At 27.5% G+C, this 19,628-nt stretch overlaps 2 protein-coding genes across 2 annotated transcripts; one reads left to right on the top strand and one right to left on the bottom strand.

The window, feature by feature from the left end:
* Positions 1-997: 997 nt before the first annotated feature.
* LOC101208398 lies at positions 998-5,080 on the top strand. The gene is made up of 3 exons (XM_004142767.3): positions 998-1,557; positions 1,659-1,780; positions 4,372-5,080. The coding sequence occupies exons 1-3, from the start codon at positions 1,296-1,298 to the stop codon at positions 4,534-4,536; spliced, it is 549 nt and encodes a 182-aa protein (XP_004142815.1). The 5' UTR covers positions 998-1,295; the 3' UTR covers positions 4,537-5,080.
* A 4,300-nt stretch (positions 5,081-9,380) lies between these two features.
* On the bottom strand, positions 9,381-13,306 carry LOC101221226 (purple acid phosphatase 17). The gene is made up of 7 exons (XM_011657141.2): positions 13,022-13,306; positions 11,481-11,637; positions 11,284-11,391; positions 11,026-11,153; positions 10,227-10,355; positions 9,835-9,902; positions 9,381-9,701 (listed from the first exon to the last, which is right to left on the bottom strand). Exons 1-7 carry the CDS (start codon positions 13,223-13,225, stop codon positions 9,485-9,487), a joined length of 1,011 nt encoding a protein of 336 aa, XP_011655443.1. The 5' UTR covers positions 13,226-13,306; the 3' UTR covers positions 9,381-9,484.
* Between the last annotated feature and the right edge of the window lie 6,322 nt (positions 13,307-19,628).

Here is a 19,628-nt window from a genome sequence, read left to right as displayed (position 1 = left end):
CCAGAATCACAAGTTGTATTTATAAACAATTAATTTTATAAAATATTAAATAAAGATTTATGTCTGCCATTCATACAAGATTTTTTAATGGGTAGGTTTCAAACTTTTATTTATATAATTCATAATATATATACTAGTAGCTATTTAATTCTTTTTTTATTGTCAATAAAATGATTAATAATATAGTTTATTTATCGTACGTTTCATATGGTTTGGTTAATATTTAGTAGCATTATATTTTATCATAATACACATTTTTCATATTTATATTTCAATGTTTATAAATATTTATTTATTATTTGAATTTGAATGTTTAGTGGAAATATATCTAAAATTTGAATTTAGAATGGTGTCTTTTCTAAAATCGTGCAATTTGATATAACAACTTCATATTAAATTTGTCATTTCCCCCATAATTACGATACATTTAACATCCATATATTATTTTAAGAAATTTCCGTATTTGAATAGTGAACTTAAATCTCAAGATTCACATCATGATACGGATGTATAAGATTTGTTGAAATTTAACACTGTTAAATACAATCCTCATTAATACTAAACTTTGTGTTGAAAATTTGACATTTAAGTTGATAAATCATACTATTTCGACAATTTGTTGGAAGATTTTGCTAACTATACACTTATATTTTGAACAATTATGGGAATCTACAAATCTATCGTATTAGGTTAAATTTTATAATCGTTTTTAATTACTACATACTAATTCATCCTAAAATTTTATTTATTTAATCAAATATTTATCAATATAACAAATTTACGCTATACATCAATTTACACTATAAACTAACAATCAAATCAAATTAAACTAAACAGTTAGGTAAATATATAAATTTAAACTTTTAAGTTAAAGGAGTATATCCACGTAAAATAGAGTAAAAAGTTATAATTAGTTTGAAATTTAAATGATACAACAATCAAAATTGAGAATTTAAATTATATAATTATTATAGAAGGTAAATTAATATTATTATTATTTGCGGTCTTTTGGTAAACCCTATTCCACTTTGAACCCTTTCCTCTCATCTTGAGCTACGCCACTCCTCGACGCCGTCTTACCGGCCGCTGGACTCTCAGCCTCCCACAGAAGTCCCCTCCGCCACCTCCATTTCACAATCACTCTCTCCCAGCAATCATAGTTTCTTATCTCTGATATCGGCATCGTTGGTTAGATCGCGCTGCCGCTTTTTTTTCACAACTGATTTTAAAGCATACGAACGCAGGGATCCGATAAACTACGAATTCGCTCTGAAATCCAAGTCTGCGCGGCGTAGATGGGCCTCGGAATCCTCAGATCCATTATTCGACCCCTAACGAGGATCTCGCGATCACACCCTTTCTCTTCCCCGACAGCATTTCCATCAGCCTTCACTTTCTCTAAACCAGGGTTTCACCTCCCTTCTACGGGTTCGGTCAGAACTGGAGATCCTTGGTTCCCAATTGCCAACCATTTTCACAGTTTGACCGAGACTCGGCTTCCCAAGAGACGACCCAGTTATAAACCTCGTCGCAAAAGGGCGAGCTTGAGACCCCCTGGTTCGTTAACTTACATTTCTGAAAATTCATGGCATGGGTTTACAATGTGCTCTTAATTGATTCCATGAATTATGGTTTTTATTTCTTTTGCTGAATGACAGGGCCATACGCTTGGGTACCATATACCCCTGGCCAACCAATTCTTCCTAATCAACCTAATGAAGGAAGTGTGAAGAGAAGAAATGAGAAGAAACGCATTAGGTTGCACCGTGCATTCATTATGGTTCGTATGTCATATTAGAGTTTAACTTTGAAAGTAATGTCGGGTGATCTTTCTTTTTTTACTTGTTTTGTTGGTCTACTTTCAATTTTTTCTCTTATCTCTAGCTACCATTTTCGTGTTTTGAGATATAGATGTCATGAGTATTACCAGTTAGAGCTGCTGAGAATTTGTAAATTTGTAAATTTGTAAATTTGATGTCTTAGCCTACTGGCATCTGGTTTATGTTGATCTGTGATAAACTATCTTGTGAACTATACGATATACTAGGGAAGAAGGAGGGGTAGTGAGGCTGACATTTTGAAACCTTCTATATTTGTAATGGTGGGATATGATATTCTTAGAAAGTTCTTTAGAATATCACCATTCACAGTCATGCATGGTATCAATACCAAATCAAATATGAAGAGTAGCGGGGTTCTAAGCTAAACCTTGGCTAAACCTTGGAAATCTTAGTGCCATAACGCCTTTCAGAGCCTCCTAGCTATTATCCGGTTGCAATAATTCTTGCTAAGAAGAACGCCCATGTTGTGGCAATTCAGCCCAAAGGGTAATGAGTTTTGCCCTTGGACAATGCTCAAGGCTAATGATTGTGAAGTGGAAGCAAATTTGAATTTTTGATGAGCCCAAACCATGGATTCAATAAGTTCTTGCCAATAACCATGCATTTGGATAGAAACATTGAACTAAAAGCCCATACAAAATGAGCACCTAAGAAAAACAAGCCATATGCAGAGAAGGAAGAACTATAAGACTGAAATTACTTGGGATTCCTAGGCCCACAAGAAATCGTAGAGCAACTTTGTGTATAGCTTGTTGGCTAAGACATAGTTCTATCCAATAACCATGCATTTGGATAGAAACATTCCCAATATAGTTGAACTAAAAAATTTGTAACTGGATTTAAGAGTCCTACATTTTCAACTTTTTTTTTATTAAAAAACCTGTTTTGAATTTTGGTTTTTAGACACTTCATTATTGTTTATGATTTAATTGACAATGTGTACACCCTCTTCTTTGGTTCAAGAATCTGTATGCATCCTCGTGATTTTTGGATGTGGAACATTCCACAATCTTTTCTTTGCAAGTCTGGCATTTATTTTGTTGTATCTGTCCTATTAAAAGATCATTCCTTGCCCACTTTTTTCCTAACATTCCAAATACTAGATCATGTTAAGTTCATTAAATAATTATTGGTTTTTAGATAAACTTTTGGTCCCATTTGATAGAGATTTAGTTTTCAGTTTTCTACTCTTGAAACTTATGCTCATTTCCTCCCAAAATATCCATACTATGATTTTTACATTTCTTTAAGAAACTGTTAGGTACCAAGATTATATGGGGTTAGGGGTATAAGGGTGCTTAGATAATTACGTAGTTACTAATAGTCAGTTACAGAATATGGGTATAAATAGAAGCTTGGTGAGTGAAGTAACATAAGACAGTAATTGAGTGGTTAGGTCTTAAGTACTGAGTAGTATTCTCAAGAGAGAAGTTCTAAGTACCATACACTTGGATTATCTTGTAGTTTCTTCTTTACGTTGAATCCTAACAGAAATACTTGGTTTGAAAAAGCCTACCTGGTTTTTGAAAACACTGGTAGAAATTCAATAACAGAACAAATAAACTTAAACGAAAAACCTAATCAGCGGGCCTTTAGTAATTAGATTATTCTTTGATGATTGGACACAAACGTTGATTACTCAACCGATATGTAACAAGTTTGAGTGTGTGTTTAATGACTCAACTAGTACTTTCATATTGATTTAGGTTTCCATTTTGTTCCAATTCTCTGCCCTATTGCATGACCTATATAGAAAAGAAAAAACCAGTTCTTTTCTATTCTTGAAGAAGGATAAAAATAGACTAATGACTTCGCAGTTCTAAAACATTCTTATTCACATTTGAACTAATACTAAATTTTTGTGCATATATTTATGGACTATGATTTCCATATCAAAATATTTTGACTGTAAACTTCATATGATAATCTGAGGCTTTTGCATCATGATGTGTATTCCCTTCGTTAATGCTATTTAAGACTTGCACTTTCCATGCTAGTTGGTCCGTTGCAGATGTTATTTTGTGAGTAAAAAGGTAATATCATGACTTGATTTTTTCTGCATCACGGCTATTTGTTTTATCCTCAATTTGGATATGGGTTGATCCATAATAAAAGGTTGCTTCAATCTAACATGAAACGTCAATCTTACGTGATTTCATCTGAATCATTCTATTTTGCCTACAAGATGAAATTAAGTATCTTATATCTATGTTTGACATTAAAACATTTCTTTATTGATATCGTGAATACAAATATGTGGTGTACTGAGATTTCAAACCTTTTCTGTCTTCATTCCCCAAAGTTTCCACTTAATGTTTATGCTATACCACGAGTTCCCGTGTTATAACTCTAGCATCTCATAATATTCCAATCTGATATTGAACTATGAATGGACTCATGCTGGTTTGGCTAGAGTTGCAAGTCTGGAGGGAAACTAATATAGCTTCATTGTAGTTTTTCCACTTGTCATTTAAGAGAATACATTATTCACCATTACTAAGGGACTTAGTGTTTTGTTTTGCATTTGCAGTCTGAAAGAAAGAAAAGGAAAGCTCAAGTTCAAGAGGCAAATAAGAAGAAACTTGTCATGAGGGTGGAACGAAAAATGGCTGCAGTAGCAAGAGAAAGAGCATGGGCTGTAAGATTAGCCGAACTTCAAAAGCTTGAAGAAGAGAAGAAAAAATCCATGGAATAGGAACAGATTTGTGTTGTCGTGTCTTACTTTTTACATATAGACTATAAGACTCATATTTCTCATTCTCAATAGCTTCCTTTCCCTTTTAAAATAAACACAAATCAAAATTGTATTAATGAGTTGAGCCATTTTGCAAGTGCAATAGATATGGGCTTCAGCATTCATCCAATGGGGAAGGAACTGGGTTCATATGGCTGCTAGGCAAATGGTAATTGAAGGTTATAAAGAATGATCTGTTGACTGCAGGTTAAGATGTATAAAGGAAACTGCAACGGACACTAATCCGAGCGGGAAGCGAATTACAGTGTGAGAAGTAAGGAAGTCCAACTCTTTTGCATATAGTAGTTTGATGGTCGTCTCAAACTAAACTAGTAACCTTTTGCTATGTGGAGACTTGACCTTTCTTTGGATTGCATGGATTCACCTAGCTATGATTTGGAATTGTTCTCTTGGGTTGATGCTGTTTTAGGCTTAAGAAAAGTATTTGTTCCCAATTTTATTGAAATCTTTTAAAATTTATAACATAAATTCTCTACTTTGTCTCTTTTTTTCTTCTAATATGTAGCAACATTAGTATAACTCTATTTATATATACAAACTTATTTACTATGAAGCAGTGACACAAATACGGACATCAAGCGGTTATATGTTAATTATAAAAAAAAAACGAGAATATTGATACGTGGAAGATGTGTTCTTTTTTTTTCTTTTTTTTCCCCTTAAAAGTGTCTAGGATATAGGTGTATTTAATAATTGTAATTTACTAAATCTACAAAAAAAAATCATCCAATGTTAGATTAATTACAGGAAAACAAAAACAAGTAAAAAACTGAAAAGCTTACGTTGTGGAGACTCAAAGTTGAAAATGAGATTTGATTCTAAATTGGAGTAGTGAACTTTTTAAATAGGTTTCTTAGTTTTAGGTTAGAAAAATGTTGGTGTCAAAATAGTTGTGTCAAATCACGAGTTACATGTATAAGATATCTGATATAGTTTCTTTCCCTTTGATGAAGTATTTGTACTTCATAGTTCATAGCTTATTTATTGATTCGATATCAAAAGTTCAATGTCCCACTACATAAATACTTCAAAATGATCGTTAAATTAGAAATATGTTAAATTTTTTTTTTATATAAAATTTAGCAGCTGAAATCGGTGTGCGGTTGGAACCTAGAATGGTGTGACACTGTTCAATTCCTAATTATCGATTTCACTCACTTTTAAACTGCTTCAGGTTTTCACTTTTTTGTTAGACATTTTAAAGTATTTCTATTCATTTGTGTATGCTTTTGAAACATGATATGAAACGAATATCTTTTGAAAATTGTGAATATTTTTTTAAACAAATTGAAAAGTTAGGGAAAAAATGGTAATGAAATCAAAGAGCTAGGGAATCTACCATTTTACATTGGACAGACAGAAACACCATATTGTGCTAATGCTAAAAAAAATTTCAAAAAGTTTTCAAATTAATTTACTGCTAGAGAAAATGATAATTGTTGGATGTATTGTAACACTTTTTTTTCAAGACTAATGTTTTATAGTACAAAACAAAATTTAGGCAACAAACAACACCGCGTACCAACTATTAATGATCATTTCATCACAAATGAGGGAGAGAAGATCAAAGAATCACCATAAAAGAAAGATAAAATTGCTAAGACATGAACTGTTTTGTTTTCCTCTATGGAGATGTGATAGAAAAGGAAGATATTAATCACCTAAATTACAAAATATCCTCAACCAAGAAACTTAACTAAACAAAAGACGTATCCTTCCTACCCAAAAACTTAATCATCTCTAACCCATCAACCTCCATCACAATTGACAGGTGGTTGATTTAAGCTCATTCACATTGCACCACAGTCAAACCTTCCAGGAAGACTTCAACTTCTAGTAAAGCTAATGTCCCACCACTTCGTAGTAAAAGTAGAACCACTAAGAATCCCTCTTCTATCACGATCTCTAATGATCCACTCAAGACTACTAGATCCGTACTCCTTCAACCAAAACCACATAAGCATTTAGCTTCGTGCAACCCAAGCTCAACATCTAGCATTTGAATGTGCAATAACATTAGTTTCAAGTTCAATTGTAAAGTAGATATGCCTTATCATATAAAAGATACGGAATATTTTCAAATGTACCCAATGAAGAATTACATAGGAAAGGTGAAGAGTAGAAGAGAATGAGATTAGACCTGAAAGCTCAAGAGGAATTGGCCTAGAAATCGAAAAAAAATCTACTTTGTAGCAGGTTGGAGAGCAGCGGCTCTCTTGGCACATTTTTGTAGCATTGTTACACAATTATGCTGCTTGCCTTCTGTCTAACAGCAACTTTGTAATTTTTGCATTTTTTTCTTCCATTTGATCTAGTTTCCTCGTTGTGGCTCCAATTTGATAATTTTCAATACCATTAACTTCTTGATGCTCGACTCTACCTCTTAAAGACTTGATAACTATACATAAAATACAATATATAAGCACATAATATTATTTAAAATAGTAAAACCAATCTTGATTTAAAGTAAGAAAAATTACCCACTTTTTTAATGCTATCATCAAATTATATTAGTGAAGTTTAGTGTCTCTAAACGTTTGGATAAACTTAAACAGTTTAAAATGTTATGATAAGGTTAAGAAATGATCAAAGATATTAGGATAAAATTATATATTACAAGTTTTTATATTATAATTTTATTCTTATTTATTTATTTTTGTTGTTGGGGAGTTGCGTTTAAATTTTTTCTAAAACAAATAGTTTAGTACAATATTTTAATTATCAATCTGAATTTCCGTTAGTATCATATAATATGATGTAATCAACCAAAAATTAATGAACCAAACTTCTACCTCTATTGTCCATTAGGCCACAATGCCACTTTATTTTAGTTTTAAGAAATACTTATTTGATCAACATTATTTATAAAATTAAAACAAATTATGTACTTGTAAGTGTTGTTTTCACGTAGAAGTGTAAACTTGAACGCAACTAATACTTCCATATTTCTTCCTCACAAAAAAAAAGAAAAAAAAATTCATATCCACTTTTGACTTTTTTATTTAGTTACATTTTTAATTGATTGAAAGCCACGTATACTTGTAAGCATTCCATACTCAATACATTAGAAGAGGGAAAGTGAAACTTTTTCTTTTTCACATTACCACACATTCAATTGTGTGATTTTTTTTAAAAGGAAGAAATAAGAAAGAAAAAAAAGAACTCATTTCAATGAAATTGTTTTCTGATGTACTACTATTATAAATATCATTATTAAAAATAGATGCTCCATTATGTGTCAGTCTTGGCATATTCCATGTACATTTATATTTTACTAACTTTACTGAAAACTAATCGATTTATTATGTATTTCTAAATATTCTTATATATATTTAATAAAATTATGCTATTTAAAATGTAATTTTCAAATTATGGAAACAATGGAGACATAAAACACTGTTAAGTATTTCAATTGTTTGGATCATAGCATCCGAAAACAATTTTGAGAAATGGAAGCTACATTGTCTACCAAATGCTATATGCTATATGTTGTACTTAATGAAACTGACAATATAAAATAAAATTCAAGTTTTACTAAACAAGCTTTTATTAATCCTGTTTTTTTTTTTACAAAAAAGCCAAACCCTCCCTCATTTTGCCATTCCCCCAGATAATCATTTTTTATCCATTTAAGAAAAACAGAAAGAAATTAAGATCGAAACTTTGAAACTCTTAAATATTATATTTGATATCAAAGTCGATAATATATTGTTATTCTAGTTAAATTATACATTTTGTTGGAAGGTTTTGCTAACTATATATAAACCAATATTTTAAACAACAATGTGGTTTTCATAATCGACCAATCCTCACGTTATGTTAAATTGTATTATAGAACTATTTTCAAAATAGCCAAACAAACCAAATACAAGTATAATAAATTAAAATATAGCATTTTATCTATGATAGACTATGTGTCAAGGGTTCTTTTAGTTTGGGTTTGGAGTGAAAGAGACACTTAGAAACTTTTCATGTTGTTTTAGGAGTCAAAGTGTCACTTAGACACTTTTTACAAACTTTTTAGTTTGAGTTTGAAAGTTAACAAAAACTTCTCAGTTGTTGTGAGATTCTAAATTTTTAGTTTGTTTTGATTGAGAGTCAATATACATATACAATATTATATACATACACGTATATGTGCGTGTGTATGCATGCACCCGTGTATTTATATTGAAAAATATAGTGAAAATATTACTTAGACATTTTAAAGTTATTTAGAGAGTCAAAATGTCGACGTAGATGATCCATGCAATATATATTTTGAATAAGAGAGTCAAGATATTAATTTGTCCTTTTTAGGTTGTTTAGAGAGTCTTTGAACACTTTTCAAGAGTTTGTTAATTTAAGTTTAAGGGTAAAAAGTGGCATTTAGAAACATTTTAAGTAGCTGGAAGAGTGAAAGTATCACTAAAACACATCCTACAAGTTTTTGTTTTGAGAGTCAAAACCACAGTTTATCATTTTTATATTATTTTGAGAGTCATGTCTTACAATCATTTTAGATTTTGTATGTTATTACTTTTATGTGATTGTTAGGCTCTTTGTATGCATTTTTATTTGTTATCTTCGTAATTCTTTTATAATATTTGTTTTCCTATTTCAAGTTGTAAGTGCAAAAATTATGTGGACTTATTTTTTTCAATATAAATTTACACTAAATAAAGGTAATAAAATTTGTAGTGATAGATCCATTGTTATATTTGCAACTATACAAGATTTAATAAATTTACCATAAAATATTTAGAATGCTAATATATTACATTGATGATGATGATACAAAAGAAAGCCAAATTAATAATATATATAAGATTGGGGAATAAACAATAACAATGATAAGAGTTGAGGAGAATAATTAAAAATAAATAAGAAAGGGCAAAGTGATGATTCATCAAATGGTAGAATGAAGAAGTGGCTTGGTGGAAGACCATTGGTGCAAAATATTGCCAAATATGTCAAAGAATGTAAAGTTTGCTTGTGAAGGATTGATTTGTAATGACATGAAACCTTGCCCATCATAATAAAACTTCAACTCTTTTGGATCCATCCAATTTATGTCTCCCCTCCATGCCTTTGACCCTCCTCCACTTGTAAAATATTGAAGTGGGCTGCACCCAATTACATATATACATATGCTTTTCAATTAAATAATTACTTCTCTATTTAAATATAACAAAGTAAATCAAACTAAAATGTGATTGAATTTTGTCATGTTTCACAAAATAAAGACATATACATTACCTGTTTGTGCTGCTTATATGCTGTAAGCAATGGTCATGTCCATTTAGATAGAAATCCACTTTATTTTCCTGTCATATTTTGAAATTTTAGTTTAATTACTGAAAACTAAAATATATTATCTTAGAAAGTATTTTAGTTTCTTGTTAATAAAATATTGGAAGCAAGCAAGGGTCATGCCCATCAATTCTATATATCTTGATGTGTATGGTAAGGAAGGAAGGAGAGGAGAGGAGGATTCCTTTCTTTCTTTGATTGTGTGGGTTTATGATATTTTAATTTTAAAAATTTTAAAAAGTGAAATATAATAGAAACTAATTTGTAATTAAGTAGAGATAGAAGTATATAATTTGTTGAATGAAATTAAATTAAAAGGGAAAAGAAATAAAAAAGACCTCAAGAATGGGAAGAAGTTGGTGATGTAGTTCTTGAGTATCACCGTGACTCCCAGCACTTTTCAAAGTGTGATGTCCCACAACTATTTTCCATTTTGCATTTGAATCCTTTAATGCTGAGTCGAATTCCTATTACATTTTCCCAAAAATAAATAAATAAATGAACTTAAATTTTTTTGAACAAAATTGTAGAAATCAATTGAATTTTTATCTCAAGCTGTTTTGATTAGGTGTTCACCCAATAAGATTTTAATTTTCACGTTTTAATTTTCAAAGCAGTCAATTCATTCTTGTCTTCAGTTATTGTACCATGAATGTCAAATCAGTTCATTTATAGTTAAGATTTATATGTAAGATTTATGACAACAATTATTATTTCGGGTTTTAGTTGTTGAAATTTCAATTTCATGTGTTTGCTTCAATTTCAAATTCATGCATTAAGTTAATTTTATAGTTGTTTATTATTTTAATTAAGTTTATAAATACTAGTTTATTGATGTGTTGTTTTATTTATTTTCAATTTTTAGAAGTGTTTAAAAAATAAAAAGTTTTGAAAACTAAAAGAAAATAAAATTTCTTGTAAATGTGTGAAAAATATTTGAAAATATATCAAAATTTCAAATTATAATATAATATGAATTTTTTTAATATATATATATATATATATATATATATATATATATATATATATATTTCATTTTACCATATTTAAATATTTTTTTTAAAAAAAATTTGAATATGTAAAGTGAAAAAAATGAAAAGAAAAAGAAATAATAAACCAAGATAGGGTGGTAGTTACCTTGAGAAGGTTAGAAAGGTATTTTCGTCTTGGTAAAATAGCCTTCCAATCATAAATCTCATCTTCAGGATCATTAAAATACTTATCCACAAAGGGGGTTGTGTCCACAAAGAAAAACTCCACAATTTCTACCAATAATATATATATATTCATTACTTATTAATTGTTGCAATATTTTGTGGATTAAAACAAAGCATCTATGAATTATGATATTATAAAAAAATATCAATAAATTAAGGCTTATAGTTTTTCTTTTACCTGTATCAACTATAAAAGATCTCAAACAAATCCATCTGTTGTCCATTTTTTTCAAAATTGGACTAAGTTGGGCCTCAACATCTCCTCTATAATCATGATTCCCCAAAACTGCAATCAAATTAAATATAATATATAATGAGTTAACATTAATAATAGTTTAGTTCTAAATATTTTGTATGAAGGAGCTCTATTTTTACCACTATACCACTCCTTTTGCAAGCTTGGTGCAGTATATATTTTGGAAAATGACTCTTCAAATTCGGGATCTTCGGTACCCTTTAGTCCTCTATCATAAAAATTATCGCCAGTTGAAATTACAAAATCTACCTCCAGTTTTTCGCCAATGATTCCCATCTATCAAACATACAAAAATTTAAGTATCTAATAGTCTTAAAATAACTTTTGAAATACTTTAAAATTTTATTTTAAACCATTTTTTTTCTGTTTTTGTCAAAAGTTTTTATATAAAAGTGTATTTTTTTTCCACTAATAAATCCAAACACGATCTTTTATTTAAAAGATATATTTATTGTTAGGGATGACAATTGAGTTTAGTTTGGATTTTAGAATTTGGAACATTTGAAAATAATTACTTAAGGAAAAAGCAAAACAAGTTATTAAAGCAAAAGATAAGATTACTATCTTTGCTTGAAGGTAGAGAAATTGAAACACTAATTCAATTCAACCACACAATGTTCATTCTTAGCTTAATATGACCCAACGTAACAATAATAATTAATTAATTAAAAAAAAAAAAAGGAGAAGTTTTATTTTAATTTAGTTTCTTCTATTTTATTACTTTTCAATTTTGATTGATGGAAAATTACTGCGAATTGGCCCACCTAACAAAATTATATTCCAAGAATATCTTTTTCTCATTCGGAATAATGCCTGGAATCTTTTAATATACCTTTAGTTTATTCTCTTTTATTACAGAAATTTCAATTTCAATTAATTTTGCTCAAATATATATCTGCTTTAGTGTGTTTCTTCAATCTCTACTCCAACCTTTCGTTTAATCTTAAAACTACTTATTCAACTTAATTTTAAATTAAACAATAACTTTTAGACTAAAAAAAACACAAACAAAAGGAGAATAAAAGCTTTTTCCACAAAAAGTGACTATTTTTAAATTTTATTGAAAATATTAAAACTTTGTATACATTCAAAATAGAATTGCTTTTAAATATATCAATATCAACCAAATAATTATAAAATATAACAAAATTTATAATATCTATCAATACTACAATTTGATTATATTTGTAACTAATTTTAACCGTGATTTTCTTTTTTTAAAAAAATTTAGTTAGATGGAAAAAAGATGGTATCAATTTTAGAAATCCATGTATTGTTCTTAATTTTTGCAAATTTCTCAAATTAGAGTAAACTATTTTCATTAAGCATGCAACACTCAACATCTATAATTTCTTTATTATAGTTCATAATTTTTTTTTATAAGAAATCGAATTTATAATTAATTCATAAGTTCGAATATTATAAAATTTGTAATATAATACTAAAAAGAAAAGATATAAAATTGGTAACAAAAAATAAAATTAAGAAAAATCTAATAATTGTCAATTAAAAAACCCACAAATTTAAAAAATCATATTGTGTTAGATATGTAAATACTTAATATTCCGATCCTTATTATAAAAATATTAAACATAAAGTATATGGAGTAAAACGTTAATTTAAATGGAAAGATGGAGTGAATAGAGTAGAGAGGGAGGACCTGAAAGGCAACTTCTGATTGGTTGTAATCTCCGTTTCGTCCCCAGTCTCCGAGGACGAGAAGGCTGAGAGAGCCGTCGTCTTTGGAGGGATGGGCGAATCGTGGGAGCTCGGCACGGGTAAGAAGGATGCCACTCAAGGCAATAAGAAGGCAGAGAATTGGAAGTGCGACACGGTGGTTGGAAGCGGCGGCTGTGGCGGCCATGGCGAAAACTCCCTGGAGGGACCAAAAGAAAGAGAGGAGGTGGCAAAAGTGTTTTGAAAGATGAAGGAAAAAAAGAAGAGGCTTTTTGCATTTATATATATGCGTCACAAAGAAATGCCTTTTAACTTCATGCCAACAGTTAATCCGTTTCCTCCACGCAATTAATTAAATAAGGTAATTTAAATAAACATTACATGCCAATAGGGATAATTAAGGGGTTTTTTTTAATTAATAAATAAATAAACTAAACCACGAAATTCATTAAATATTTGGTACCTATTTTTTACAATTTTTTTATAATATTAATACTAAATAAACTTTAAATTTCTGCACTTAATTAAAACTAATTTTTTTATTGAAATTTTTTAAATAATAATAAATTTTATTATTGGTGAATTTCGATATCAAAGATTAAATCATTTAAAATAGATTTGGTGTAGTTTTTTAGGATTAGGAAAAGGTTGATTTATCTTAATTGTAGGATAGCTGAGTTAAATCGTTATTAGTCAAATTCTTTATAAATAAATTATTGTCAATCTACATGAAATAATTTAAACTTCCGATTTCATTATCTATTTATACAATTATGATCACTTTGAACATTGAATTCATTTGACATTCTTTTCCTTATTTGGCATTAATTTCTTTAAACTTCTGATATCTTCTTTGTTGTTACAATTATAATAACTTTTCTTTTATTTCTTCAAAATACAAATTTACAATTATCATTATGCGAAGGCTTAAATATCCTAAATTTGTCATCAATAATGATTATAAGCATGTAGAAAGTATCTTAAGCATATGTAGAAAGTATAAGATAGGAACATGTTTTACAAAAGTATATTGTGAAAATACTAGCCGAGTATAATTATTTTTTTAAAAAAATAACCAATAATTAATTAGCAATCAAAATTAAAGTTAGGTTGTATTGAAAGTATAGAGAATCAGAAATTGAATAGGTTGAAAAAGTATTACAAAGATGGTGTTTAATCTTAATTTAAATATAATTTGAATTATGTTTGTTATTTTAAAATTCCTACTATGTATTAAAATCGAATTTGAAAGTGAAAGCAAGATTATCTCGCATTAGAAATATGAGGAGACATTTTTTTAAAAAATATATGAACTTACTCATCTGTTGTTAAATGATTTCGAAATGAAACAATACGTCGATCAAAATCCATAAAACTTAAATTAGATAAAGACTCGAACTCTAAATGATAAATGGAAAGAAGAACCTTAACCAAAAAAAAATACATCCCATTCCAAACTTCCAAAAAAGTGAAAGGTTCACATATTTGAGTTTCTTTTGCCTACTATATATTCTCATATTATGAATTTTTAAATTTATTCAATACCTCAATCTTCTAACTTCGAACAAAAGAAAAGAATTATCATAATTTATTAAATTGTGCTTACGTTACTTTTTTTTTTTTAAGGTTTGTTTAAAGTCACTTTTAAGTCTGTTAAATTATTTAGTAATCATATATAGTTATATATTTCTTTTTTTTTACAACATAAACCATCTTTGGTAAATCTCATTAATAAGTTGCTAATTGTTTAAATTATTTGAAATGTGTATACTATTAATGTCATGGGCAATAATAGTGGAGCCGAGTTTAGAGGCAATATATTAATTAGGTTAGGCAATAAAATACTATTTCTTAGAAAAAAGTTTGGTATCTATTTTGATGGGGTAATGTATATACTATATAGTGATTTATGAAGGTGTTCCACTATGTTTAGCAACAAATAATACACAAAATGTTCTTTTTCTTTTCTCTAAAAATAAAATAAAAAATTTGGAATTTTAAGGAATGAAATAACCTATTTAAACACAATATATTAGTTAGAGTTTTTTCTTTTTTCTTTTTTGTTTGGAAATAAGATATTGTTTTGAATTGATAGTTAGTATCTTATGTACGAAGTTACGAAAACATCTTTTATTTAAATAATCGTACAATGGTTTGAGCTTAGCAATTTTAAGTGAATAGTTAAATAATGTTTGCATTGAAATATAAAAATATAATTTGATACGTCTTAGGTAATAAACAAATTAAAATTATGAATCCAATATGATAAATCTAATTGACACTAACAAACAAATAATACAAAGATCATTAACCTTTACATAGATTATGTGGTTCACTAAAACGTGTTAGCTATGTCCACAAGACAAAGATAGAACAACTTTATTAGTGAAAAATATGTTACTGAATAGAGAGTGATGAGACCTCTAAAATTAAAGAGTTTATATAATGTATTTCTCTAAATCTTGGAGTCATTATTGTTCGATACATCATACAACAAATTCAAAACATTCCAATTGCAAGTTTTTATTTCTCGTTTGTCTAATAGTAATTAAAAGAAGAAGAAGAAAAAAACAGAATTATACGTTATTTATATGATAACGTAATGTCACGTAGGAGAATATTTACAATGACGATGTTGATTAATACAAATTAGAAAAGTATAAGAAAGTAGATAAAATTGCACATATAGGTCATATATATGAACTAAAATGCAAAAAGGATGTAATATAGGGATTGGAAATGTAATTTATGAAACATATAAATGATGGGGGATGGGTTAATTTTGTCAAATAAGAGCTAGGAAATGATGAAGAGAAAAGTAATATATTTATTAGTATAGTGAGTGTTGATAGGATGGCATAGAATAGTATAGATTGTTTAAAGCAAAAAAGTGTGTCATGTGAGGTAGGGTTCATTTGGATCTTATTTGAACTCCAAATCAGGTGGGTTTCCTATGCTTCAATCTCTATCTCTTGGTCCCACGGTTTTATATCTTTTTTTCTAACCTTTCCTTTTTTTTAATTTCTTTTGTTGATATTGATGGTCAAACAGTGATTTTGTTCTTACTTTTTTTGTTCTTTTTTTCTTTTTAATTTTTACTTTCTAATTCATGTTTTTTCTTTTTGTCAATTTCTTTTAAAATATATATTTTAAATAGTAAAATTTCTAAAATATTACCATTTATCTATAAAAATATATTTTTTTATTTATTGCGGTTCATCTTTATTATGTTTTATTTTATAAGTATTTTGGTTGATTTGTTATGTTTTAAAAAAATTTCTTTTAAATTATATGTTTTTCTTTTTTATATATATTTGATCTTTTAACTAAATTTTATAAGTAAAATTGGATTTTAGAATTTTTTTTTTGTTTTGTTTTGTTTTTTTTTTGTGTGTCAAATTTAAAAAGGATGACATGTCTTTTAGCGCTCTCTTTGTGTTATTGCTTTTGTTTTTGTTTTTTTGTCTTTGTTTATTTTAAAATGGTGCTTCTCATTTTCAATTTCTGAATGTAACATCAATTCTTAGTTTTTCAAAATCCAAAATCTATCCTTTTTAAACCACTTTTAAATATAAAATGAAAACACATAGAGAGAACCAAAATAACTAAAAACAAATATATAGCTCCAAAATATCTCATGAATTCAAATGTTAAAATTGGACTCAAACTTACAAACTTCAGTCTTAAACAGTTTTCATAAAAATTAAGTTGCAATCAATTGTTGGGTCCAATTTCAACTTCTACAAACATATCAAAGCAAAATTCACATAGAAGCACTTTTGCTTTTTAAAAATTTTATAATTAAATTCACTAGAAACACTTGAAAAAGATACAATGTGAGAGAAAGAAACTCTGTTTTTCTTAATATATAATTTCTTTTTTATTATCCATTGCGTTAGCTGGTGGAGGTAACTTCTTTCTTTTTGTTTTCTTGATCCAGCTTTCTTTCATTCAACAAACTGTTGCAAATTGCTTGTTCGAATTTTTCAAAAATTAATTTAAGGATACTTGTTACTAAATTTTAATTTTAGAAAACAAAATAACATCTATTCTTTTTTAATCTATCCATTTTGGATCTAGTTTCTATTTTATTCTTAAGTTTCAAAATGTTATTAAGTTTTGATCTTTGGTTTTCATTTAGTCCTTAAGTATCACACTGTTGCAATTTTACTTTTAAGATTTAAGTTTTGTTTCAATTTGATACCCTATCATTCCATCTTTTAGATTTTAAACCTCAACTTCTCATTAAATACTCACTTACAAACATATTGATTTTAATATTTATTAATTAATTTAAAGTAATCATATAGTAAAATTTTAAATTTAATTTTCCACTTATTAACGTATAATAACGTTGAATATGAGAAATAAGTATTTAGTGAAAAGTTAAGGATAAAAATATAAATATTAAAATTTATGGACCAAATCAAAACGAAATTCAAATGTGAATAGTAAAATTTTGAAATCTGTCCTCTTAAGTCGAAATCAAATTCAAAAACTTAATTAAACACTAAACATGTAACACTTTTTAAATTTAGAAAGGATATTTTAGTACTAAAAAGTATAAAAAATGAACTAAATAAACGGAATAGTATTTAAATTTAATTTATATATTTGCATCTTTTTTCTCTTTTCTTAGTCCCACCTATAGTCCCTTCCTGCCTACTATCGACTTTGATTATATCAACCACTTTACTTCAATTAAAATAACCCTAAAAAATTTATTAAAATTAAATGTGTGGCTCCACATAATGTTCTAATTTTCAAACAACGGCAAATAAACGATAATCACGTGAAAAGAAAAAGGACAGAGAAAAAAGCAAATATATAAATTAGATTTAAGTACCATTTCATGTTAATTTAGTTAATTTTTATACTTTTTAAACAATTATTTTGTTCACATACTTTTAAATAGGTCTATTTTAATGATAACAATTTTAGAATTAATAATTAAGTGTATAACAATATTTTAAAATAATTATAAAGATAACAAATTTAATATTTTAAGAGTTAAATCTAAATTTTGTTATATTTATAAATTTGTTGACCAACTATACATTTACGGGTATGTTTTGATATGATTGGTATAAGTGCAAGTTTAGGAGAAGAGGAGAAAAGACAGAAGAAAATGGAAGGGGATTGGTTGAGGTTGACAGGCATGTGGGAGGATGGCGCATGGAGAAGATGACCAATAAGCAACTTATCTGGTTCCCCATGTAACACATTATTATATATTGTTATCAGGAATATTATTATGCATGCATTGCCTATCCCCATCTCATTCACTCTCTTTCTCTTTCTTTCTTAAAAAAAATTCTAATTTGGATGATACGATCCTCCACACAACTTTTTCCAACTCATATTCCATATATCAAAACCTATACATATGTTCTTTCTAATTTCACCTTCAATACTTTTAATTTAATTAAAGTTTCTTTTTTAGATGACTTGATTTGATATGTGATGGATGCTTTTAAATTTAGATGGTATACTATATACACCCACGAATTTAGTATAGGCTAGAGGGCTCCTCAATTTTTTTGTTTTTATATACATAAAATGTATAAACAAAACCTTTTAATATTTAATATTTATTGATAGTTTAGTGGTAATTATACTTGTCAACTCTCCTTCCAACTAATGATCAAGTCTTATATGTGTAGTTTTTTTTCGAGAGTCCCCTGTCAACAAATTTTTTAGTAAGCATATATAGTTTGATTGTTTCATGGTTTTGAAATCAAATATATACTTTTTAAAATGTTTAAATACTATTGTAGTGGTCGATTCTAAATTTTTGAAGATTCTATTTAGATTTTTTTAAATTCACAAAATGTCTATTTTCTTGTTTTTTTAAAAACTTTATTGTGGTTATAGAATTTTATTATATATATATATTTGAAATCAAATATATACTTTTTAAAATGTTTAAATACTATTGTAGTAGTCGATTCTAAATTTTTGAAGATTCTATTTAGATTTTTTTAAATTCACAAAATGTCTATTTTCTTGTTTTTTTAAAAACTTTATTGTGGTTATAGAATTTTATTATATATATATATTTGAAATCAAATATATACTTTTTAAAATGTTTAAATACTATTGTAGTAGTCGTTTCTAAATTTTTGAAGATTCTATTTAGATTTTTTTAAATTCACAAAATGTCTATTTTCTTGTTTTTTTAAAAACTTTATTGTGGTTATAGAATTTTATTATATATATATATTTGAAATCAAATATATACTTTTTAAAATGTTTAAATACTATTGTAGTAGTCGTTTCTAAATTTTTGAAGATTCTATTTAGATTTTTTTAAATTCACAAAATGTCTATTTTCTTATTTTTTTAAAAACTTTATTGTGGTTATAGATGAATAATATAACGTTGACATGTGCTTAAGTATTGGTTGGCTCTAGTTTAGATTTTAAACGTCTAGATTTGGTTGATATGATGATATGAATTACCAAATGAGTATTCTTTTTTTAAAGTTTAACGACTAAATTAGAATAATTGTAATACTGATTTTGGTAATTATATATACATATACTGTCTTTTGCATTTTCATAGAAGTTTTACTTAGAATTGAAATTTTT

The sequence above is a fragment of the Cucumis sativus genome, chromosome 5, assembly GCF_000004075.3.
Source record: "Cucumis sativus cultivar 9930 chromosome 5, Cucumber_9930_V3, whole genome shotgun sequence".
NCBI classification, from domain to species: domain Eukaryota; kingdom Viridiplantae; phylum Streptophyta; class Magnoliopsida; order Cucurbitales; family Cucurbitaceae; genus Cucumis; species Cucumis sativus.
This window is presented reverse-complemented; position numbering and strand designations above follow the sequence as displayed.

Excerpts from the sequence above, each read along its gene's own strand:
- LOC101208398 (XM_004142767.3), top strand. The coding sequence starts at position 1,296 with ATGGGCCTCGGAATCCTCAGATCCATTATTCGACCCCTAACGAGGATC. Across the intron at positions 1,558-1,658 it reads GGCGAGCTTGAGACCCCCTG|GGCCATACGCTTGGGTACCA; the intron begins GTTCGTTAACTT and ends GCTGAATGACAG. Across the intron at positions 1,781-4,371 it reads TGCACCGTGCATTCATTATG|TCTGAAAGAAAGAAAAGGAA; the intron begins GTTCGTATGTCA and ends TTGCATTTGCAG.
- LOC101221226 (XM_011657141.2), bottom strand. The coding sequence starts at position 13,225 with ATGGCCGCCACAGCCGCCGCTTCCAACCACCGTGTCGCACTTCCAATT. Across the intron at positions 11,154-11,283 it reads ATCTTTTATAGTTGATACAG|AAATTGTGGAGTTTTTCTTT; the intron begins GTAAAAGAAAAA and ends TATTATTGGTAG. Across the intron at positions 10,356-11,025 it reads ACCTTTCTAACCTTCTCAAG|GAATTCGACTCAGCATTAAA; the intron begins GTAACTACCACC and ends AAAATGTAATAG.